This window comes from Eptesicus fuscus, chromosome 17 (assembly GCF_027574615.1).
Source record: "Eptesicus fuscus isolate TK198812 chromosome 17, DD_ASM_mEF_20220401, whole genome shotgun sequence".
Lineage (NCBI taxonomy): Eukaryota > Metazoa > Chordata > Mammalia > Chiroptera > Vespertilionidae > Eptesicus > Eptesicus fuscus.
In genome coordinates, this window is record NC_072489.1 from 43,012,532 (window position 1) to 43,032,895 (window position 20,364).

Consider the following 20,364-nt stretch of genomic DNA (forward strand, 5'->3'; position numbering starts at 1 on the left):
CCTTGAACGTTCATAGTTATTTTGCAAATATCCTGCGTGTTTTACAAAACCATTTTTCTCTCTAGTATAAGAATCGGAAAAAAAGAGCCAGGGATCTAATATTTTAGGAAAGAGATATAGTGTTACTTTTAGTAATTAATGAAAAACATTTAGTATTATCTTGTTTTGAATTAACTGCTTTTTAATCTTGTCCCATCTCTCTTTCCTCAACCAATAACTGAAGGTATCATCCTTCTTCCCTTTACAGAACCTCTAGCATTTGTTTCTTGACTCTCATGTAGTGACATGTCCAATTTATTTTATGAAAACAAATGCATAGGTTCTTTCTTCCATTACTCATTCATTTCATAACCTCTTTAACTTTTCTACCAGCATCTCAAACAAACATTGTAGGCTCTCAATAAACCATTAAAGATGGACATTGCTCTTGTAATGTGATCAGTAAAGTATATAAGATGAAGAAGCTTAACCTTCAAGGGACTTGGATTGTTTGTTTTCTCTGAGCATTCCAACCTCCTAGTGGATGTTTAGGGAAACTCAAAGATTATTGCTTATTCTCTTTCAATAAAATAATTACATTTTAGCCATATTTGCCAGAAGGTTGATTTTTTTTTTGTTCTAGATAAAATTCCCCTCTTTATGCAGCTGACAACTCTAAAGACATGAACAAATCAGACTATGAATTCTGATAATATGGTCCTATTTCACTTTGTGTCCACTGTAGGGTGCAGAAATTCTTTTAAAAAATGAAAACAATTTGGGTTTTGCAATTCTTTTCTCTTTGTTTCATTTCCCCCAGGTAATGTGTTATTCTTGTAAATAACTTAAGAACTCTTAGATAGCCCTGGCTGGTTTGGCTCAGTGGATGGAGTATCAGCCTTCGGACTGAAGGGTCCCGGGTTCGATTCCAGTCAAAGGCACATGCCAGGGTTGCAGACTCGATCTCCAGTAGGGGCCATGCAGGAAGCAGCCAATCAGTGATTCTCTCTCATCATTGATATTTCTCTCCCTCTTCCTTCCTCTCTGAAATCAATAAAAATATATTTTTAAAAAGAACTTTTAGATAAATTAAGGTTTTTGAAATGCTATGTAGTTTTGAACTCATTCCAATTTCTGCTGATACTTAGATTAGCATCTTACTGTAGTGTACAAGAAAGTAGTATAAGGTTAATACTTGATCCTTTGTCTTTTGCCCAGCACACTCTTCAGCTGCATCCTTAGACCAGCCAAATCGACCCATTCTACCATCTACTCTTGTGATGAGTCTCTTAAGGTTTTACTCAGTTTTTACAATATCCATTATTCATTTAGCAAACATTGATTAAGCATTATTTTGAATCAAATTACTGAAGTTAATCAAAGAATAGGATCAGATCCCCTCAAGATCTTTTACTCTATGTAGTAGTGAGCTTTTGAGCCCTAGGAAGCACTCTACCAATTCTCTGGATCTATACTCCAATCTTCTCATTTTAGTACTGTAGATTATATAAACCTCAGTTGTACTTATAAATTTATTCCTACAGGAAGTGGTGAATTATATTTTCAATTGTTTATAATCAGCTTAGCAAAGCATTATTGCCCCTGTCAGATTTTGATTAAACTAGATAGTGAAATCCAGCCTATATTCTATAAATCTGCTAGTGTCCTCTACTTATTCTGAATTATTGAGGTTTGAGTATTTGCTTATGTGATTCCATATTAGTTATGCTTTTATTTTCAGGAAGCAGTCAATTATAGATTTCTTCAAACCAACTTCAAAACCAGGTATGTATACTACTGATGCATTTTTTGTGGGATTTTTTTGGAGAGGGAAATGGATTCAGTTCTTAAATCTGCTCTAAACTCATTAATTTGATTAAACAGTATTAAAAATTGAAAATTAAAATGCAGTTTTTTACAAAGATAAACAATTCTAAGCATCATGAAGAAACTTTTTGCTTCTATATTTTAAAACTATTCTAGCCAATTTTCATAATGCATACTGTTTTGATTTTCTAATATAGTAACTTATTTCATAGAGCCATAAGGAGCTTACATGATATAGCAAAAGGAAGGCTTATGAAAGTAAGGCTGTTAATTAAATTGTATCTTAATCTCACCCCCCATAAAATGTGTATCATCATCTAAATAAGCAATGTGAATTTTTTTTTGTGATAGATTAGTATTATCATACTTGAAATATTTATACAAAATAGTTTGTATATTTTTAATAACATGCGATTTGTGTGTTTTAATTGGCTATTTAGACAGACATATGTTGGATTCTCCACAAAAATCAAACATCAAATATGGAGAAAGTGGTTTATCCATCACTGGGACAGAGCAATTTGAAAGGAAACTATCCTCGCCAAAAATATCTAAACCCAAAAAGCTGTCATCAGAAAAGAGCTCTATTTTAGAGGCTTTAATGAAAGGTGTTAAAGAGCACCCTAAAGATCATGGTGTACATGAGTCATGTCGGCCTTGTGTGTCACTAACCACCAAATGTCCAAAGACACTTACAAAGACTGTCTATGTTCCTCCTTCATGTCACTTGTCTAAAGAGATGAAGACACTAAAGAAAAAACATCGATCTCCAGAGAGAAGGAAGTCACTGTACACTCATGAAAATAGCAGGGAGAAGAATGATAGAGATCGAGGCAAGACCAATGCAGATTCCAAAAAGCAGACCACGGTGACAGAAACTGACATCTTCAAGAACACCTCCAGAAGTCTTAGCAGCAGAAGCAGCCTATCCAGGCATCACTCAGGAGAAAGCCCACTTGGAGCTAAGTTCCAGTTGTCACTAGCTTCTTACTGCAAAGAAAGAGAACTAAAGAAGTTAAGAAGGGAGCAAATGGAACAGAGAATCAACTCAGAAAATTCTTTCTCAGAAGCAAACAGTCTTTCCTCAAAATCCTCTAGTATAGAAAGAAATTACCAACCAAGGCAGGAACAAAGTAAACAGAATGATGTCAGACCTGGAAAGAGTAATCTTTCAAACCTGGTATGTGAAATAATTACTGAATTAGCTTGGCTACTGCTTTATCATATTTAGATACTAAACGTAAATATATTTTAAAATTGTTAACATCATATTGGTATCTCTTATTAAAGAAATACTAATAACACAGATTGTGTAGTAGAAGCTGATTTCATTAGATTTTCTCCAACTGTTGATCAAACTCAGTAAAATAATGTTTCCTGCCCTTAATTTTTTAAGTTGTTAGAAATACAAATCTCAGGCCCCACTCCAGAACCACTGAACCAGAAACTGGCAGTAGAATTCAGCAGTCTGCCATTAACAAGCCTTCTAAATGATTTTGATGCACTTTAAAGTTTGAGAATCACTGGTTTAGATTATATGTAAACTAGAGGCCCGATGCACGAAGATTCATGCAAGAATGGGCCTTCTTTCGCTCCGGATGGAGCCGCCTTTCCACTTTTGCTCCGGCCCAGAGCCGCATTTCCGCCTTCCCATGCTGCCCAGAAGCCCAGAGCGGCTGGGGCAGTATGGAACACCTGCGTCCCAACGCTGCCGCTTGGTGCCTGTGTATGCAAATTAACCTGCTGTCTTTGTTGGGTTAATTTGCATACTCCTGATTGGCTGGTGGGCATTGCAAAGGTAGGGTCAATTTGCATCTTTCTCTTATTAGTGTAGATCTTTTTTTTTTTTTTAATATATATTTTTTATTGATTTTTTTACAGAGAGGAAGGGAGAGAGATGAGAGTTAGAAACATCGATGAGAGAGAAACAATCAGCTGCCTCCTGCATACCCCCTACTGGGGATGTGCAACCAAGGTACATGCCCTTGACCGGATCGAACCTGGGACCCTTGAGTCCGCAGGCCGACGCTCTACCCACTGAGCTAAACCGGTTTCGGCTTATTAGTGTAGATCTTATTTAGTATGAGTCTTAGAAAGCTTAGAAAACTATCCAAATAAAATTTTTTTTTAATTTTTCATTTAATTTAGTTTTTTCCATCACCATTTATCCCCTCTATGCCCTCTTCCACCTCCATCCATCCCCCTTCACATCTTAACCTCATCAGATTTATCTTTTGAGACTAGACCAAACTTAGATCAGCACAAAAGATGACCCTCATCCCTGGGAAGTCAAGTTGTTAAATACATCTATTTCAGAGAGCTTCTCTACATACAGAGCAAATACAGGAAGATTAGGTAACAGTAAGTGCTATGATGAAATGTTGCTATGAAATTTGTACACCAGATAGACCAAAAATAAACCAAACTATGAAGTTTTGGGAGTGAATGGAGATGGTTGAAAGAAAATATATAACTCTAGGGTTTGCAAGGAGTTTGGTGCCTTTACCAGTGAGATTTGCTAATGATCAATAGAGATTAGTAACATTTGGTCCATTTTTATAAGATTTCAGTGTTTGGTATTACATCAGTTCTTAAAAGTATTGAAAAGTGAATTGTATCCATTTGATTGGCAAATATTAAGCCTACTATTTCTTTATCAAAATAATAGTACACTGCTCTAATAAAATCTTAATCCTGAAGTATGAATGTAAATTTCTAAATTTGTGTTACAAAAACTGACTTTATTTTGTGGTATTTTTTATATTTTTATGACATAAATGCCCTTTATTTTTATGATAAAGCTTAAGAATTTAAAATATTTTATTACAGAAGCTTGAATTTAACCTCCAAATACACATTTTTGCTTTATTCAGTCTAGAAATCTGTGTTTAAATGTTATAAAGAAAAATTCACATTCTTTACTTCCCCCAACTCCTAATGAATTTTATCTCATTTTGCTAATAGGAAAATGGACATCTCTCAAGAAAAAGATCATCTTCTGATTCCTGGGACTCTGCTTCAGGTAGAATCAAAATTAAATTTATGAATTTTAAAATAAATTTGCATTTTAATGGCACTGTTTCTTAAAGCAAATCTGTTTAAGTATGCAGTTTCTTCCTAGAGGTGAATTGAGTGTCACATTAGTTTAGGGTTTAGTAATATTATATTCTAAAGGAATAGTCCTAGAATTTAGAATAAGTAACCAGTGATTTGTCTTCACTCTTCTCCACATTCTTCAATAGTTCCTAACAGTGAGTTTCTCATATTTGTATTCATTGTTCTTCTTCTGAATCCTTGGCTACAATTAAGAAGCATAATCTTATATTCCTGGAATTGTGGACTATCTGAAGTCTTGGTGTATTAAAGATGCTTTGTATAAGGTTGAAACTGTTATGATGATCCACAATAGTGTGTCCTGTATTTCAAATACAAAGATCCCTTTTTAGTATCAAATTTCAAGGGCACCTACATGATACTAGTTTGTACTTTTAATATCTATTGGTTGACAAAATACATAATAGCAAATAGCTGCTGTTAATTCAGCATTCTTAAAATATCTTTCTCTTTTTTAAAATAGAACAGTATAAAATTTAAAGAGTGCAGAAATTTATAACAAAAAATGAAAGGCACCAGAAATAACAACTGTTAATAATTTGATATGACTACAAACTTTGAAAAATAGACTTGACAAAGTTCCATACTCTTAATGATAATAGCAAACATTTATTGAGCACTTACTGTGTGCCATACTCTGTTCTATATTCTTTTAATTTGTTTGAGCCTCATATCTGTATAAGATGGTTACTTTTAGAAACTTAAAAAATGGAGGTATAGAGACAGTTCTGACTTACCATTCTTCAGGTTTTGTGTAAAACTCTTTTTTATATATTCTAGAGGTGCACTGCATTTTGACCAAGTGATCTCAAGTGTTAAAATTAATCTTCAGCCAAGGCTAAAATCATACTTTACAATTATTAATGAGCTTCTAGCATCAGGAATAAGATTGAAGTTTCATATGATTTTTAAAATTTATTTAATTTTTATAATGTTGATTTTGGTGATTTAATTTTAGTGAATTTTGACATTAATAGTACAAGAACAATAATTTCTTAGGTATGGGATTACTCCTGCATTCAGTGTTTGTAATAATAAATAAATGATCTCTTTGCACTGAGGTGAATGGAAGAACAAAATATTTTTAGGCTAGTTCTGCCAGTATAAGAGACTGCTAATGATGTTTATGCCACCAAATTAGTCAGCCTTTTTTCCCCTCTGATAATGACTAAGATAAAAATTATCTTCAGTTCATGGATTTATAGATTTCCTCAGTGGTGACTGTAGTTTTATTTATATAATACCACATACTGATGTTTTTGAACACTGCCTATTTTCAGAGGCAGACTTAAGATGTTGCCTTCACTTATATTTTTATTTCTAATATGTTTGAATGTTTTTCATAATCCTCACAATTGTGGTATTATACTCTTAATAAATATACATTTATACTTAAGTTGACTGTCAACAGAATATAAAAGATATTAGGGGATTTTTCTTTCAAACTCTAAATAACATGAAGAGTGCTTATCTTTATCTGAATAGAGATTAATAATCTAAATGTTATGTCTTGTTCATATTACTACTATTACACCGTTGTGATGGTGCTATGCATAATCACACACAAGTTCAAGGGTTTCAGAAATGTTGGCAGCGTAGGCATTTGGCTCTTTGGTCTTCCAGAGCCCCATCCTTTGGCTGAATTCTGAGGTCCAGCTTAATCCATTGATAGTTTATTCCATAATTTATTAATATCTAATTCCTTATCGAGCATTTGGATTTTTCCCTTTTTTCTTTACAGACTCAATCGCTGTCTTATCTGAGTATTTTATATACTTGTTAGAGGCCCAATGCACGAAATTCATGCAGGGGCTCAGCCCTTGCAGCCACAGCGGCTTGCCTCTGCCCTTGCAGCCCCGGCTTCATCCAGAAGGATGTCTGGAAGGTCGTTTGGCTGTACGGTCTAATTAGCATATTACGCTTTTATTATTTATAGATACATATTTGAAATATTGTAAAACATTCAGTATGAAGATTATACAAGGGGTGCATAAAGAATCATGAACTTGACTGGTCTGGCTTAGTGGTTGAGTGTCGACTTTTGAACCCGGAGGTCATGGTTTGATTCTCAGGGTATATGCCCGGGTTTTGGGCTCCATCCTCAGGGCGTGTAGGAGGCAACCAATCAGTGATTACCTCTCATCACTGATGTTTCCATCTCTCCCTTCCTCTTTGAAATCAATAAAAATATCTATTTTTATTTAAAACAAAAGAACCATGAAAATTTTGCAATAAATCTATTGCCCTAGAGATCTTGCAAAAAGGGAGCCTACCTATAGTACCAATTCACACTCCTCTAATTCTAGATATTAAAGATCTAAGTAAGCTAATTTTTCCTAAACTTTTCCCACAAATACTTTTTCTCTTCTCCTGGATAAGTTTTCAGTTCATGAACACAGCAGGAATTTCTTCTCATTACTAGCTATAATAAATGTCTGACTTCTCTAGGAAAATGGAACAAAACTCAAACTGGCAGGTCTTAGCTATCTTTCTTATAACCTTCAAACTTAAGGTAATCAATATACATCTGTCCCAAGTGTTCCCTTTTTCTTAGTTATTTGATTTCTTATTCTGCACTATAAGGGACCCCTATCCTTTTTTATAGGACATTTAACCTCAGAAAACTTAGTGGGCATGAATGATTTCTTCAGGTAATAGGAGATATCTATAGAAAAATGAAGCATTTCCTTAATTGATTTTATTTTTATAAGATGAATTTTCCAGATTATATATTGATCAAGGTATACAAATAATTGCTTAACTCGTGGTTTTTATTTGTTTCTTTTTCTTTTTAATTTGTTGAGGATTTGGGGACATGGGGAATCTGTCCATGTGCAGAAAGAAACTTGATTTAGGGAAGTTTGGTTTTTGAGAATACTGATTATATAAGTAGTGAATTTTTAATGAATGATAATTTTTTGTTGTTAATCTTTACTGGAGGATACTTTTCCATTGATTTTTAGACAGAGGGGGAGAGACAGAGAGAGAAACAACGATGTGAGAAAGACACATTGATTGGTTGCCTCCCACATGCACCCCAACCAGGCCGAGGATCGAGCCTGCAACCTAGGTACGTGCCCTTGACAAGAATCAATCCGCGGACCCTTCAGTCTGTGGGACAATACTCTATTCACTGAGCCATACTGGCTAGTCTCTGAATGATGAATTTTAAGAGTGAATTAATGAAACCACATTTTTTTTAAAAATACATATTTTATTGACTTTTTTACAAAGAGGAAGGGAGAGAGATAGAGAGTTAGAAACATCGATGAGAGAGAAACATCGATCAGCTGCATCCTGCACACTCCCTACTGGGGATGTGCCCGAAACCAAGGTACATGCCCTTGACCGGAATCGAACCTGGGACCCTTGAGTCCGCAGGCCGACGCTCTATCCACTGAGCCAAACCAGTTAGGGCATGAAACCACATTTTTAAGCAATAAGAAATTTTTAAAAACTGGTTAACTCTAATATATGTGGTTATTAAATTGCTTCTGAATGGAACTGCTAACACAGCTTATATTAGTTGTCTAGGGTTGCCATAATAAGTACCAAAACAGGTGGCTTAAACAGAAATTATCTCATGGTTCTAGAAGCTAGACATCTAACGTTAAGGGTATCAGTAGGGCTGTGGTCTCCCTAACAACTCTAAGGGAGGATCCTTCCTTGCCTCTTCTAGCTTCTGGTGTTTGCCTATAATCTTTGGCATTCCTTGACTTATAGATGTATCACTCCAATCACATCATCTTCTCCCTATGTATCTTCATGTCATCTTCCCTCTGCATGTATGTCTTCATGTCCAAATTTCCCTTTTTATATGGACACCAGTCAGATTAGGACCCACCCTAATGACCTCATTTTAATTTGATTACCCCCTGTAAAAGGTCACATTCTGAGGTTCTGGGAGTTAGGACTTCCACATATCATTTTGGGAGCCACGGTTCAACCCATAACATAGCTGAAGACTAGAGCAATACATGGGAAAGGATAAAAAATTAAACACTAGGGAGAAAGACAAATTAATTTGTTTAATTGAGAACTTAAAATGTGTCTGCCTTCACCATATGTGTGTTTTTAAGGTCATATAAATTTAGATATAGAAGTGTTACATTTCTGGAATCAGGTAGTCCTTGGTCTAACAAAAGGGTGTATGTAACCCTTTCCTTGATACAAATACAGTTTTTTATGTTTTGGAGAGTCACACCTTTAATCCTACTTAGGTAGTAAACTTTTTATAGTTTTGGAATGAAAATAAGCATTTGTCATCAGCTTTATATTTCTTGAACTGACCAGTGTTTATCAGTTAAAAAGAAATGATAGTATTAACTCTTTTTCTTCATTCTTATGTGGTGAATAATCTCAGCCTAAACTTTTAGAATGTAAACATTTGACAGGTTGTTCTATACATTGAGTAAACTTTACTAAGATAGGAAAATATGTTTTCACTAATCTGGCAAAAATTAAATTTTAGCAGGCTCTAAGCAGAATAAATTCCCTGACAAAAGAAAAAGGAACTCTCTGGACTCAGATCTGAAAAGCACAAGAGAATCTATAATGCCAAAAGCAAAAGAGTCCTTCCTTGAGAAGCGTCCTGATGGACCACATAAGAAAGAGAAATTTATAAAACACATTGCACTGAAGACACCTGGTGATGTATTGCGCTTGGAAGATATAGCCAAGGAACCGAATGAAGAAGCTGACCGCTCCATTGCAGGCTTGGCACCTTCAAATTCTGGCCACCATTCTTCAAGGAATAGTGACCAAGTTCGTGTGGCAAGTACCAAAGAGACTAAGATGCAGAAACCCCACTTACCTTTACCTCAGGAAAAGTCTACAGTTAAAAAAGCTAGCAACCTTCAGAAAAATAAAACTGCTAGCTCCGTGGCATCAAAGGAGACAAAACTTTTACCTTTACTTTCCCATGATCCGAGTGCTGGTTCCTCTCGGGTACCATTAAATTCTAAAAAAGATAAAGAACGTTCTTCATCTAAAGAATGTTCTGGGCATTCTACAGAGTCCTCCAAACACAAGGAACACAAAGCAAAGACTAATAAGGCTGATTCTAATGTACCTTCAGGGAAAATTTCAGGGGGATCTTTGCATTCAGAATATGGCACTCCTACAAAGTCTCCCCCGGCTGCTTTGGAAGTTGTGCCATGTATCCCAGCACCTTCAGATAAAGCCCCTTCAGATAAAGAGAGTTCAGGAAATTCTAATGCAGGTAGCAATGCACTGAAAAGAAAACTAAGGGGTGGTTTTGATAGTGATGAAGAAAGTTTAGGTTACAACCTAGACAGTGATGAGGAAGAGGAAACATTAAAATCCCTGGAAGAAATAATGGCTTTGAACTTCAATCAGACTCCTACATCTACTGGAAAGCCTCCTGCTCTTTCCAAGGGGCTTGGATCTCAGTCATCAGACTATACAGTAAGTTGTTCTATAACATTTATCTTTACTTGAAGAGGGAAAGATGGATTGATTATGAAAGAGGGATAGCATGTTAGAACTTCTTTAAAATCCAGTATTTGTTATGAGTCATAATTGCTCTGAAACTGATAGAGTTTTGGTTTGGTTAATGGGTTTCCCATATCTTTAGTTTTATTACTGTAAATCAGTGGTCTCCAAACTTATTTGATCACACACACTTCTATTAGTAAAACAATTTTTGAGCATGCACCCCAATGTATATGTATACTTATAGGTTAATACATGTATCACTATACTATGTACTTTCTAACGAATATGCAAAAAAAATTTAAAGGAAGAAGAAAAAGTATTTTCCTATAGACTTTATATAGAAGTTACTATAGACTAAGTTCTACTGGAGTTTCTATAGAAGTTCCATGTAAATAGAAGTTCTATTATTTTCTTCCTGCACCCCAATGGATCACCTTGCACACCCCCTGCTTTGGAGACCACTGCTGTAAATGAAGGTAGAGTGTAGAATGTTGTTAATTGTGGTGTGCAATTTTATTTATAAAGTGCTTCATTCTATCTTGGGAATAAGCTGAATTAAATTCTAATATGTCTGTAAAATTTGGTGGGGAAGGTGTTAATGTTCATGGTAACACCTAAAAATTAACAGTTTGATTCCACTAAAATAGGATTTAAAAATAAAGATAGGGTAGCTATGGAGCCTTTGGGTGTTTGCAGTCAGTTCCTAAGGCTAGCAGAGTTTTTTATAAGTAGTGCCTTTCCTAGTAGATGGAAAAATCAAATTGCCTGTAGTACAAAATACTAGATTTAAAGCATGATGATGAAAATTCTCTTTTAAGAAAGGTATTCTCCTGGCCCAGGTTATTGAAAGAGAGAATATTCTTTAGTACTCTGAATAACTTAAAACATCCCAGTTCTTCTACTAAGATATGTTATAAAGTATTCCTAAAATTTCTTCTTGTTTTAGGAACATGTTCATAGTGGAACTTATACAAATACTCTAGAGCGTCTAGTGAAGGAAATGGAAGACACACAAAGGTTAGTTAGCATCATGACTACCTTGCTAAATTTAACATGCTGTTTCAGAAATAAGGTATTCTTGTTTATAGTGTGGATCAGAGGCTCCAGCTTTTTACGGTATACTCCATTAACATAAATTTCTTTCTGCTTACCACAACTGGTACCTAACAGATAACTGAAATTCTTGATCAAAAGCATTAGTAGAGCCCAGCCGGTGTGGCTCAATTGGTTGAGTGTCAGCCCATGCACCAGGAGATTGCTTGTTCTATTTCCCGTCAAGGCACTTGCCCAGGTTTTGCATTCGATCCCCAGGAGGGGGCATGCAGGAGGCAGCCAATTGATGTTTCTATCTCTCCCTCCTTCCTCTCTCTGAAATCAATAAAAACTTTTTTTTTAAAGCATTAGAATTTTTGTGTTTTTTTATTATGATAAAATATATATAACAAAATTTACTATTTCAATCACTTTAAAATGTACAGTTCATCAAGTACATTTATATTGTCGTGCAACCATCATCACCATCTTAGCCCTAGAACTTTTTTTTTCATATCCCTAATTGAAATTCCATATCCATTAACCAATAACTCCCATCCCCTGGTAAAACTATTGTTCTACTTTCTGTCTCTATGAAATTGACTATATACCTCATATAAGTAGGATTATAAGCATTTGTCCTTTCATGACTGGCTTATTTCCGTTAGCATATCTTCAGGGTTTATCCATGTAGCATGTGTCAAAATGTCCTTCCTTTGTAAGGCTGAATCTATTGTATATAGATACATATTTTGTTCATTCATCAATGGGCACTGAGGTCACTTCTATTTTTTGACTTATAAATATTACTGCCATGAACATGGATATACAAATGTCTCTTCAAGTATCCACTTTCAATTTGGGGTATATACCCAGAAGTGCAATTGCTGGATCATATGGTAATTATATGCATAATTTTTTGAGGAACTGTTTTACATAGTGGCTATACCATTTTACATTTCCACCAGCAATGCACAAGGGTTCCAGTTTCTGTATATCTTTACCAAGCCTTGGTGTTTTCTGTTTGTGGTTTTCTTTTTATAAGAGCCAACCTAAGGAGTATGAAGTGGTTATCTCATTGTGGTTTTTATTTGCATTTTGCTAATGAGGTTGAGCATCTTTTCATGTGCTTATTGGCATTTTTGTACCTTCTTTGGAGAAATGTCTATTAAGATCCTGTACTCATTTTTTTTAATCAGATTGTTTTTGTTGTTAGCATAGGTAAAATTTTTTTAAATGTTTATGCCTGCCTAGTCCAAGTTTTGACGTCAGTATAATCAGACCTGTTATTTATACACCAAGCTACTCTTGTAAGGAAGAAGTTTAGTTATGACTGACACCTCCAATATGCAAACACAAAGAAATAAAAAAGTTTGAGGGTAATAATAACCCCAGTGAAATTTATGTGACTAATTGCAAACTACTTTTGCTAATGGGAGAGGGTAAATATGTTCCTTATTAGTTCAAAGTATATCCTTGAAATGAGCTCAGAGAACTTCACTAAAAGCTTAACTGGCTTGAAGATGTTATATATGTGTCTCAAACCTGATAGTTAAGTATCTAGATATAGGAATTGCAGTTACTTACTAGGTCAGAAGTGTTCCCCTTTCTGAGTATAATTAGAGGAATTGTTTTTATATAATTATTTAAATGTTTCACGAATTCATGTTATTTGTGATGTCAAATCTGATGTTGCTTATTTAAATTGAACATTGCTCATACCAAACGTAGAGATGCTAGTTTGATCTGATGATTGACTGTTTCCTGTGGTAATAGAGTAGGACATTTACTGGTTATTTACTGTTATATTAAATTCATCTACTATGGGGCTGGAGCTGGGAACAAGGACCTCGTTAAAATAGTCTTGGTGAGTAATATAAGCAAGGAAGGACTTTAGTGCTAGACTGACTTTGAATTCCAGCTCCTCACATTGTCAACTTGATTAAGTTAGCTTTTATAATGTCTGTTTCCTCATGTATAAAATGGGTAATCATGAACTACCACATGGGGTTGTTGTGAGGGTTAAAAAAAGTCAATACATAAGGTTAGTATAGTGCCTGTCACATAGCAAGTGCTTGGTAAGAATTAGGTGATATGATGATGGTGATGATGATGATAATGACGATGCCAATAATAATGACTACTGCTGCTAGAAAGCCTAGTTAACAATATCAAGTTGTTGGTCTACTGGAAGACAAATGAGCATTAGAGATTAAACATTGAATTATTCTTTGCCATTTTTCCTTCTCTTTCTCGAAATGATTTGGACATCATTCTTGAAGTCCTCGCTTTAAAGTAACATTCAAGTCTTTTATGTGATGGAATACTATTCTAGTACCATACTGTAGCTAGATAAAAGCCTAAGACCTAAAATTGATTTTTTTTGTGTGTGTATATAATGAAAATAATATATACTATATTAAACATCATGAATTATTTGGGAGACATGATTTAATCCATAGTGTAAACTAAGTTTGTCTTATAACTATATATCTATCTCTATATATAAAAGCCTAAACGACTGGCTGGTAGCTATGACATGCAGTGACCACCAGGGGGCAGACGCTCAACGCAGGAGCTGCCGAGCTGCGGTGACTTAGCAGCTGCTGTTCTCAGGTGACACACCCAGAACCAGAATGAAGGGAGCCCCATCCCAGGGTGTGTCACCCGAGAACCACCCTCTCGCAATCCAGGACCCCTCGGGATGTCGGAGAGCCAGTTTTGCCCAATCCTTGCAGGCCAGGCCAAGGGACCCCACCAGTGCATGAATCCATGCACCAGGCCTCTAGTACTTAATAAGAGTTTTACTAAAGTGTGTTTTTATTTTTAGGGCAAACCATTTATTATAACATTCTTTCAATTCTCAGGCTAGATGAACTACAGAAGCAACTACAGGAAGATATTAGGCAGGGCCGAGGCATTAAATCCCCAATCAGAATTGGAGATCAAGACAGTACAGATGATGAGGATGGCCTCTTAGAAGAGCACAGGTATACCGTTTTTTCATAATATATACCCTGTTAAGTTTATACATTTTTAAGTTTTGTCTTTATGAAATAAATGGGCAGTTGATGGTTATTTACTTGGTGGATAATCTCTGATGGGTTTCTAATCCATCTGTGATGGATTTGAAAGGCAAATGTTAAGGCCACGTTACATCATTTGTCTTTTCTCCTGTTTATTGTTTCTTTTCACACACGTTTAGTGGCTTTGGACTAATAACTAGCAAAAAGTGTGAGGAGCAGAACAACTGTTTTCATGCTAGTCTTCTAATCTAGGATTACATTGGTCCTAAGAAAAGTTTGCTTTACACTCAACTTTTAAATATAAATTTAAATGCAATATAACTGTTTGTTAATCAGTAACTTTTTGTAATTTCAGGGAATTTCTAAAGAAATTTTCAATTACAATTGATGCTATTCCTGATCATCATCCAGGTGAAGAAATATTTAATTTACTCAATTCCGGAAAAATTTTCAATCAGTATACCTTGGATTTAAGAGACTCTGGTTTTATTGGACAAAGTGCTGCAGAAAAGCTTATTCTTAAGTAAGTAGAAAAACAGACATTTTACTTTTTCACATATAAAAATTACTCTAAGATTCTGATTAATGTAACCTTCTAAAAGGTTAATTTCTGTTAATGACCTATCCAGTTTCTTAATTCTCTTCCTTATTACTATTGCCCTTTGTGTTTTATTATTTAATTTCTAAAGGCCTGGTGCACGAAAATTTGTGCACTGAGGGGGAAGGGGAAGGGGTCCCTCAGCCCAGCCTGTGCCCTATCGCAGTCCAGGAGCCCTCAGGGGATGTCCCACTGACGGCTTAGGTCCACTCCCCATGTCCTCCCTCTGCAGGAGGTGATTGGAGGGCCGATCAGGACTGTGCAGGCGACGAATGGCCGGCCCCACCCCCCATTGTGCCACCACTGCCAGTAGCCTCCCTCTGTGGGGGGCAACCCCAACCCCAGCGGGCCTGAGGACAGCGAGCGGCCGGCCCCGCCCTGTATCACCTCACTGGTGCCACCACCCATGGCTTCCCTCATCAGGCAGGCAATCAGGTGATGGTGCCAGCCCCTGTCGCCCCCTCCATCTGCCTGCTGGCACGTGCCTTGGCTGGCCTGGCGCCACCTGCTTGCCAGCCCCACAGCGGGGGGTCCCCCCCCCCCCACTCACCGGTCATTCCACTGTTTGGTCAATTTGTATATTATGCTTTTATTATATAGGAGGATAGGATGCAGTATAATATAGTCGTTTGGCACATCACATGCCTTTATTAGTTAGGATAAGATCCTCCTATATAATAAAGAGCTAATATGCTAATTAGACCGGACAGCAGAATGACCAGTGGGAGGGGAGTGGAGCCATGAGGGCTCAGAGGCGGCCAAGGCGGCAGGGGCTGCGAAGGCCTACCCTGACATGAATTTCGTGCATCGGGCCTACAGTCAGTATATAATAACAGTGACTATTAAAATAATAGGGGCTTCATGGGCACGGACAAGGGCTCAGTGAGGTCCTGGGGCTGGAGGCAGGGGAGGGGCTGGAGGGGGTCCATAGGGGGAAAAATGAGGACATAAGTAATATTTTCAATAATAAAGAATTATATTTGAAACATTAACAGGGGCTTAAATAAGAATTTTTTTTTTTTATGTGAAAGAATTCAAAGATAGGAAGTCCAGAGCTGGTGTTTCACCATATAATCTTTCTTCTTCACCATCCTTTGCAATTGGTTTCTTTAGGTGTTCCTGGAGCTCCAGTCTTTGTATTCAATTTTTCAGAAATCCCACACAACATTTCTACTTATGGTTAGTTGGGTAGAGCTTAGTCAACATGGCCATATCTACCTATAGGGAAGGCTGGGAATGATTTTTATTTCAGGCAGCCAGTGTGCCCAGCTAAAAATCAGGGTTTGGATACCAAGAGGAAAGGCAAGGATAGATATTGGGATAGGCAAATAGCAGTCTCTATCACCATGCTTTTCTCTCGAATTACCACAAAGCTAATTTCTCTCAGTGCATGATATCTCAGATCCAGAGAGATCACATTAATTCTGGTGCTGAGTTTTATGAAAGTACAAACCCAAGCTTGCAAAAGCAGATGATGTCCTGAGACTTGATAGGCTGTTCCTGTTGATAAACACTGCCAGCTAATGTAGATTTACCAATAAATAAATCTAGAGCCAAACCAACAGATTGGATCAGTTTTAGGCCATCGATTGAATATCTTTTATAAGTAATCTATCCATTGGAGTGAAATCCACCCAAGAATGGACTTAAGGATGGTTTGCTTGCTCATTTCCCTGATTATGTCAGATATGGTGATAGAAGTTTCTTGTCAACAGTCATATTGAGTCTACTTTATTTTTTTCAGATCAGGAAAAACCGATCAGATTTTTTTGACGACACAAGGCTTTCTTACCTCTGCTTATCACTATGTCCAGTGTCCTGTACCTGTGTTAAAGTGGCTGTTTCGGGTAAGAAAAATGTTTGAGGGGTATTGCTTCCAACTGTATTTCCTAGTCAAAAGCAAACTTTTAAAATATGATCTTATTTGAACACTAGAGGCCCAGTGCACAAATTCGTGCATCTTGAAAGGAACTATGGGCCGAGAGGCTGTGGTGAGCACAGGGTTGGGTCTCGGCCCATCCTCTGTGACCCCTCCCGGTCCCTCCTACCACAGTCTGCTAGCAGCCCCACTCCCGCCACCACAGCTCCCACGCATTGACAGGCCCCGCTCGCACCCGCTGACGGGGGCTTGAAGTGATTGGATTGGGGCCAGCGCCAGCAACAGGTGCAAGTGGGGACAGTGCCATCAGTGCCCCAATCGCCCCTCAGGAGCAGGGGGAGGAGGAGAAGCCCTCAGGGGTAATCAGGGCTGGCAGCTGCCATTCCCACTTGCTGATGGCGCCAAGTGGTCGGGACTGGCACCAGGCACTGGCAGCGGGTGCAAGCTCTGGGTAGGACTGTGGCATGCGGGAACAAAGAATTTTCACTAACCACCAGAGGCTCACCCGGATGACAGTGACTGGCGCGCCCCGCCTTGGTCTGGCGCCCCTGCTCACCTCCACCATCCTGCCACGGCCAACGCCTGCCATGTTCCGTGCACGCCCCCTGGTGGTCAGCGCACATCATAGCGATCAGTTGTTCGGTGGTTCCAGTTGTTCTGCTGTTTGGTCTATTTGCATATTAGCCTTTTATTATATACTAGAGGCCCGGTGCACAAAATTCGTGCACGGGGGGGGGGGGCATCCTTCAGCCAAGCCTGCCCCCTCTGACAGACTGGGAGCCCTCAGGAGATGTCCAGTGATGGGGAGCGGGCCTAAGCCGCAGTCTGGCCTTCCCCTGCGGGAGGTGACTGGGCTGATCAGGGGAAGGCACCAGCCCCATCACCCCGCTGCTGCTGCCACTGTCACAGCCGCCAAGGTGTTTTCACCAACACGGACTCCAGTCCCTTCACCATGAAAAAATGACAGCTTTCTTTAGGCACTTTCAAGATGTGTCTTTCATAGGATATGACATTTCTTTTTTTATCCTCACCTGAGGATATGTTTCCATTGATTTTTACAGAGCTTGGAAGAGAGAGGGAAAGACAGAGAAACATCAATGTGAGAGGGACACTTCGATCGGTTGCCTCCTGCATGAGCCCTGACCTGGACCCTGGCTAGGGAGGAGCCTGCAACCTAGGTACATGCCCTTGATCAGAATCGAACCTGGACCCTGCGGTGGGCAGGCCGAGGCTCTATCCACTGAGCCAAACTGGCTAGGGCAGGATATGACATTTCTTAGCCCTCCAGCAGCAGACCTTCGTTTTTCCTCCAGGAGTGTGGTGGAAAAACCTTAGAACACCTTCTTAGGTTCTTATTACTCAAGTTACCAAGAACACTGTGAGAGGCAGCTTATAGGGAGCTTAGCCAATGAGCCTTCGGAAAAGGTGTTTCCTCTGCAGTTCATGCACAGAGGACCCCCTTCATTGTGTCCGCAGGGCTTCTGTCCACTGGGCTGGGGGCATGCCCGCTTTCTGTCAGCTGCGCTTCTGTCTGCTGGGCCGGAGGCGTGTCCCAAGCTGCGCAGCATCGCTCCCCGGCCCAGTGTCTGTCCGCTTGACTTGTCCCAAGTTGCGCTGCGGCGGCTCAGAGCTCACCCCCAGCCCACCGCCCGCTTTCTGTCTGCTGGGCCGGGGGCGTGTCCCAAAGCGGTGGCTCTGTCCGCTTGGCGTGTCCCAAGTCGTGCTGCGGCGGCTCAGAGCTCACCCCCGGCCCACCGCCCGCTTTCTGTCAGCTGGGCCAGGGGCGTGTCCCAAGCTGCGCAGCAGTGGCTCTGAGCAGCACCGGCTCTGAGCAGCCCCCGGCCCAGCAGCCCGGTTCTGTCAGCTGGGCTTCTGTCTACTGGGCCGGGGGCGTGTCCCAAGCTGCGCAGTGGCGGCTCTGAGCAGCCCTGGCTCTGAGCAGCCCCTGGCCCAGCGTCTGTCTGTTTGGCATGTCCCAAGTCGCGCGGCGGCGGCTCAGAGCTCACCCCCAGCCCACTGCCTGCTTTTTGTCAGCTGGGCTTCTGTCTGCTGGGCCGGGGGCGTGTCCCAAGCTGCGTGGGCGGCAGCTCTGAGCATGCCCCCAGCCCAGCAGCCCAGCGTTCTGTCTGCAGCTCTTCCTCCCTCTGCAGCCTGTGAGTGGGACGCTAGTGTCCCACCCTGGTGCTATGTGGGCCGCCATCTTTGTAGCGGAGGTACAGTCAATTTGCATATTACTCCTTTATTAGATAGGATGATTACTAGAGAAAAAACTAATATAGCACATCAGATCCATAATTTCAGTGGATTAGAATGAGGCAAAAGAATCAATATAGCTCTAACCAGTTTGGCTCAGTGGATAGAGCATCATCCTGCGGACTGAAGGGTTCCAGGTTCTATTCTGGTCAAGGGCATGTACCTTGGTTGCGGGCACATCCCCAGTAGGGGGTGTGCGGGAGGCAGCTGATCAATGTTTCTCTCTCGTCGATGTTTCTAACTCTCTATTCTTCTCCCTTCCTCTCTGTAAAAATAAAGAAAATACATATTTTAAAAAAGAATCAATATAAAAAGATTATAAAGAAAATACTAATGCAGGTAGTGTGTAGGATAGTCAAAAATGTTGTACCTGGGACATACATTGCTAAATCACTGTTATATTTAGTTTCAGAAAGATCTAATGCTTACAAACCTGGGGGTATTTGCCCCCATTTTTATAGGGGTGCCTGCATACATTTTTAGGATTTGACTTGACTAATCTTTCCCCGTTCATTTCTTTTTAATGTAAATCAAATGGAATGTTTCTCCTCATTCATATCTAACTCTTAAATCCACCTCAAATAATGATCTCAATTTTTGTATTATCTATATGGTAACTTTATAAATATTTAGTGGTATCAGAGAACTTTATGATATGTGAAGTGAGAAGTGGGACAAACATGGAGTTTCTAGTCTGGGCTTTAAGATAGTATTTCAAAGAATCTTATATTTGGCAAGAACTAGATATTCCAGTACAGGCTTTTATTTATTTTTTCATAAAGCTGGCAATTTTGAGTGCCAGCTCTTCCAGATAGTGAAGAGAGAACAACAATGAAAAAGGTGTTTCTGATCTTATGAAACCCACATTCTAGTATAGAGGAGACAGACAATAAATGAGTGTGTGCACATTTATAGGTATATCAAATGATAAGTACTATGAAGAAAAAGGCTAAAGAAAGTTTGATTTTTCTATGTATGTTATATACACTGAGTGGCCAGTTATGATCGCTGAACGCATAATAATCTGGCCACTCACTGTATATCCTATATAATAAAAGGCTAATATGCAAATTGCCCCCTCGACCAGGAGTTCGACCAGCAGGCAGGCAGGCCAACCACCCATATCCCCTCCCCCCTGGCCAGGCTGGCCGGACCCCACCCATGCACGAATTCATGCACTGGGCTCTAATATATATATA

General features: G+C 39.0%; 1 protein-coding gene across 1 annotated transcript in view; it reads left to right on the forward strand.

Annotated features, from left to right (window-relative positions):
• SLF2 (SMC5-SMC6 complex localization factor 2) overlaps positions 1-20,364 on the forward strand; it is a 45,404-nt gene that overhangs the window by 1,352 nt on the left and 23,688 nt on the right. Inside the window, exons 2-9 of the mRNA XM_008144190.3 lie at positions 1,721-1,764; positions 2,247-2,986; positions 4,771-4,828; positions 9,392-10,347; positions 11,324-11,394; positions 14,277-14,399; positions 14,791-14,958; positions 16,778-16,880. Coding sequence (XP_008142412.2) covers positions 1,721-1,764; positions 2,247-2,986; positions 4,771-4,828; positions 9,392-10,347; positions 11,324-11,394; positions 14,277-14,399; positions 14,791-14,958; positions 16,778-16,880 — 2,263 coding nt within the window. The remainder of the gene's footprint in view (positions 1-1,720; positions 1,765-2,246; positions 2,987-4,770; positions 4,829-9,391; positions 10,348-11,323; positions 11,395-14,276; positions 14,400-14,790; positions 14,959-16,777; positions 16,881-20,364) is intronic.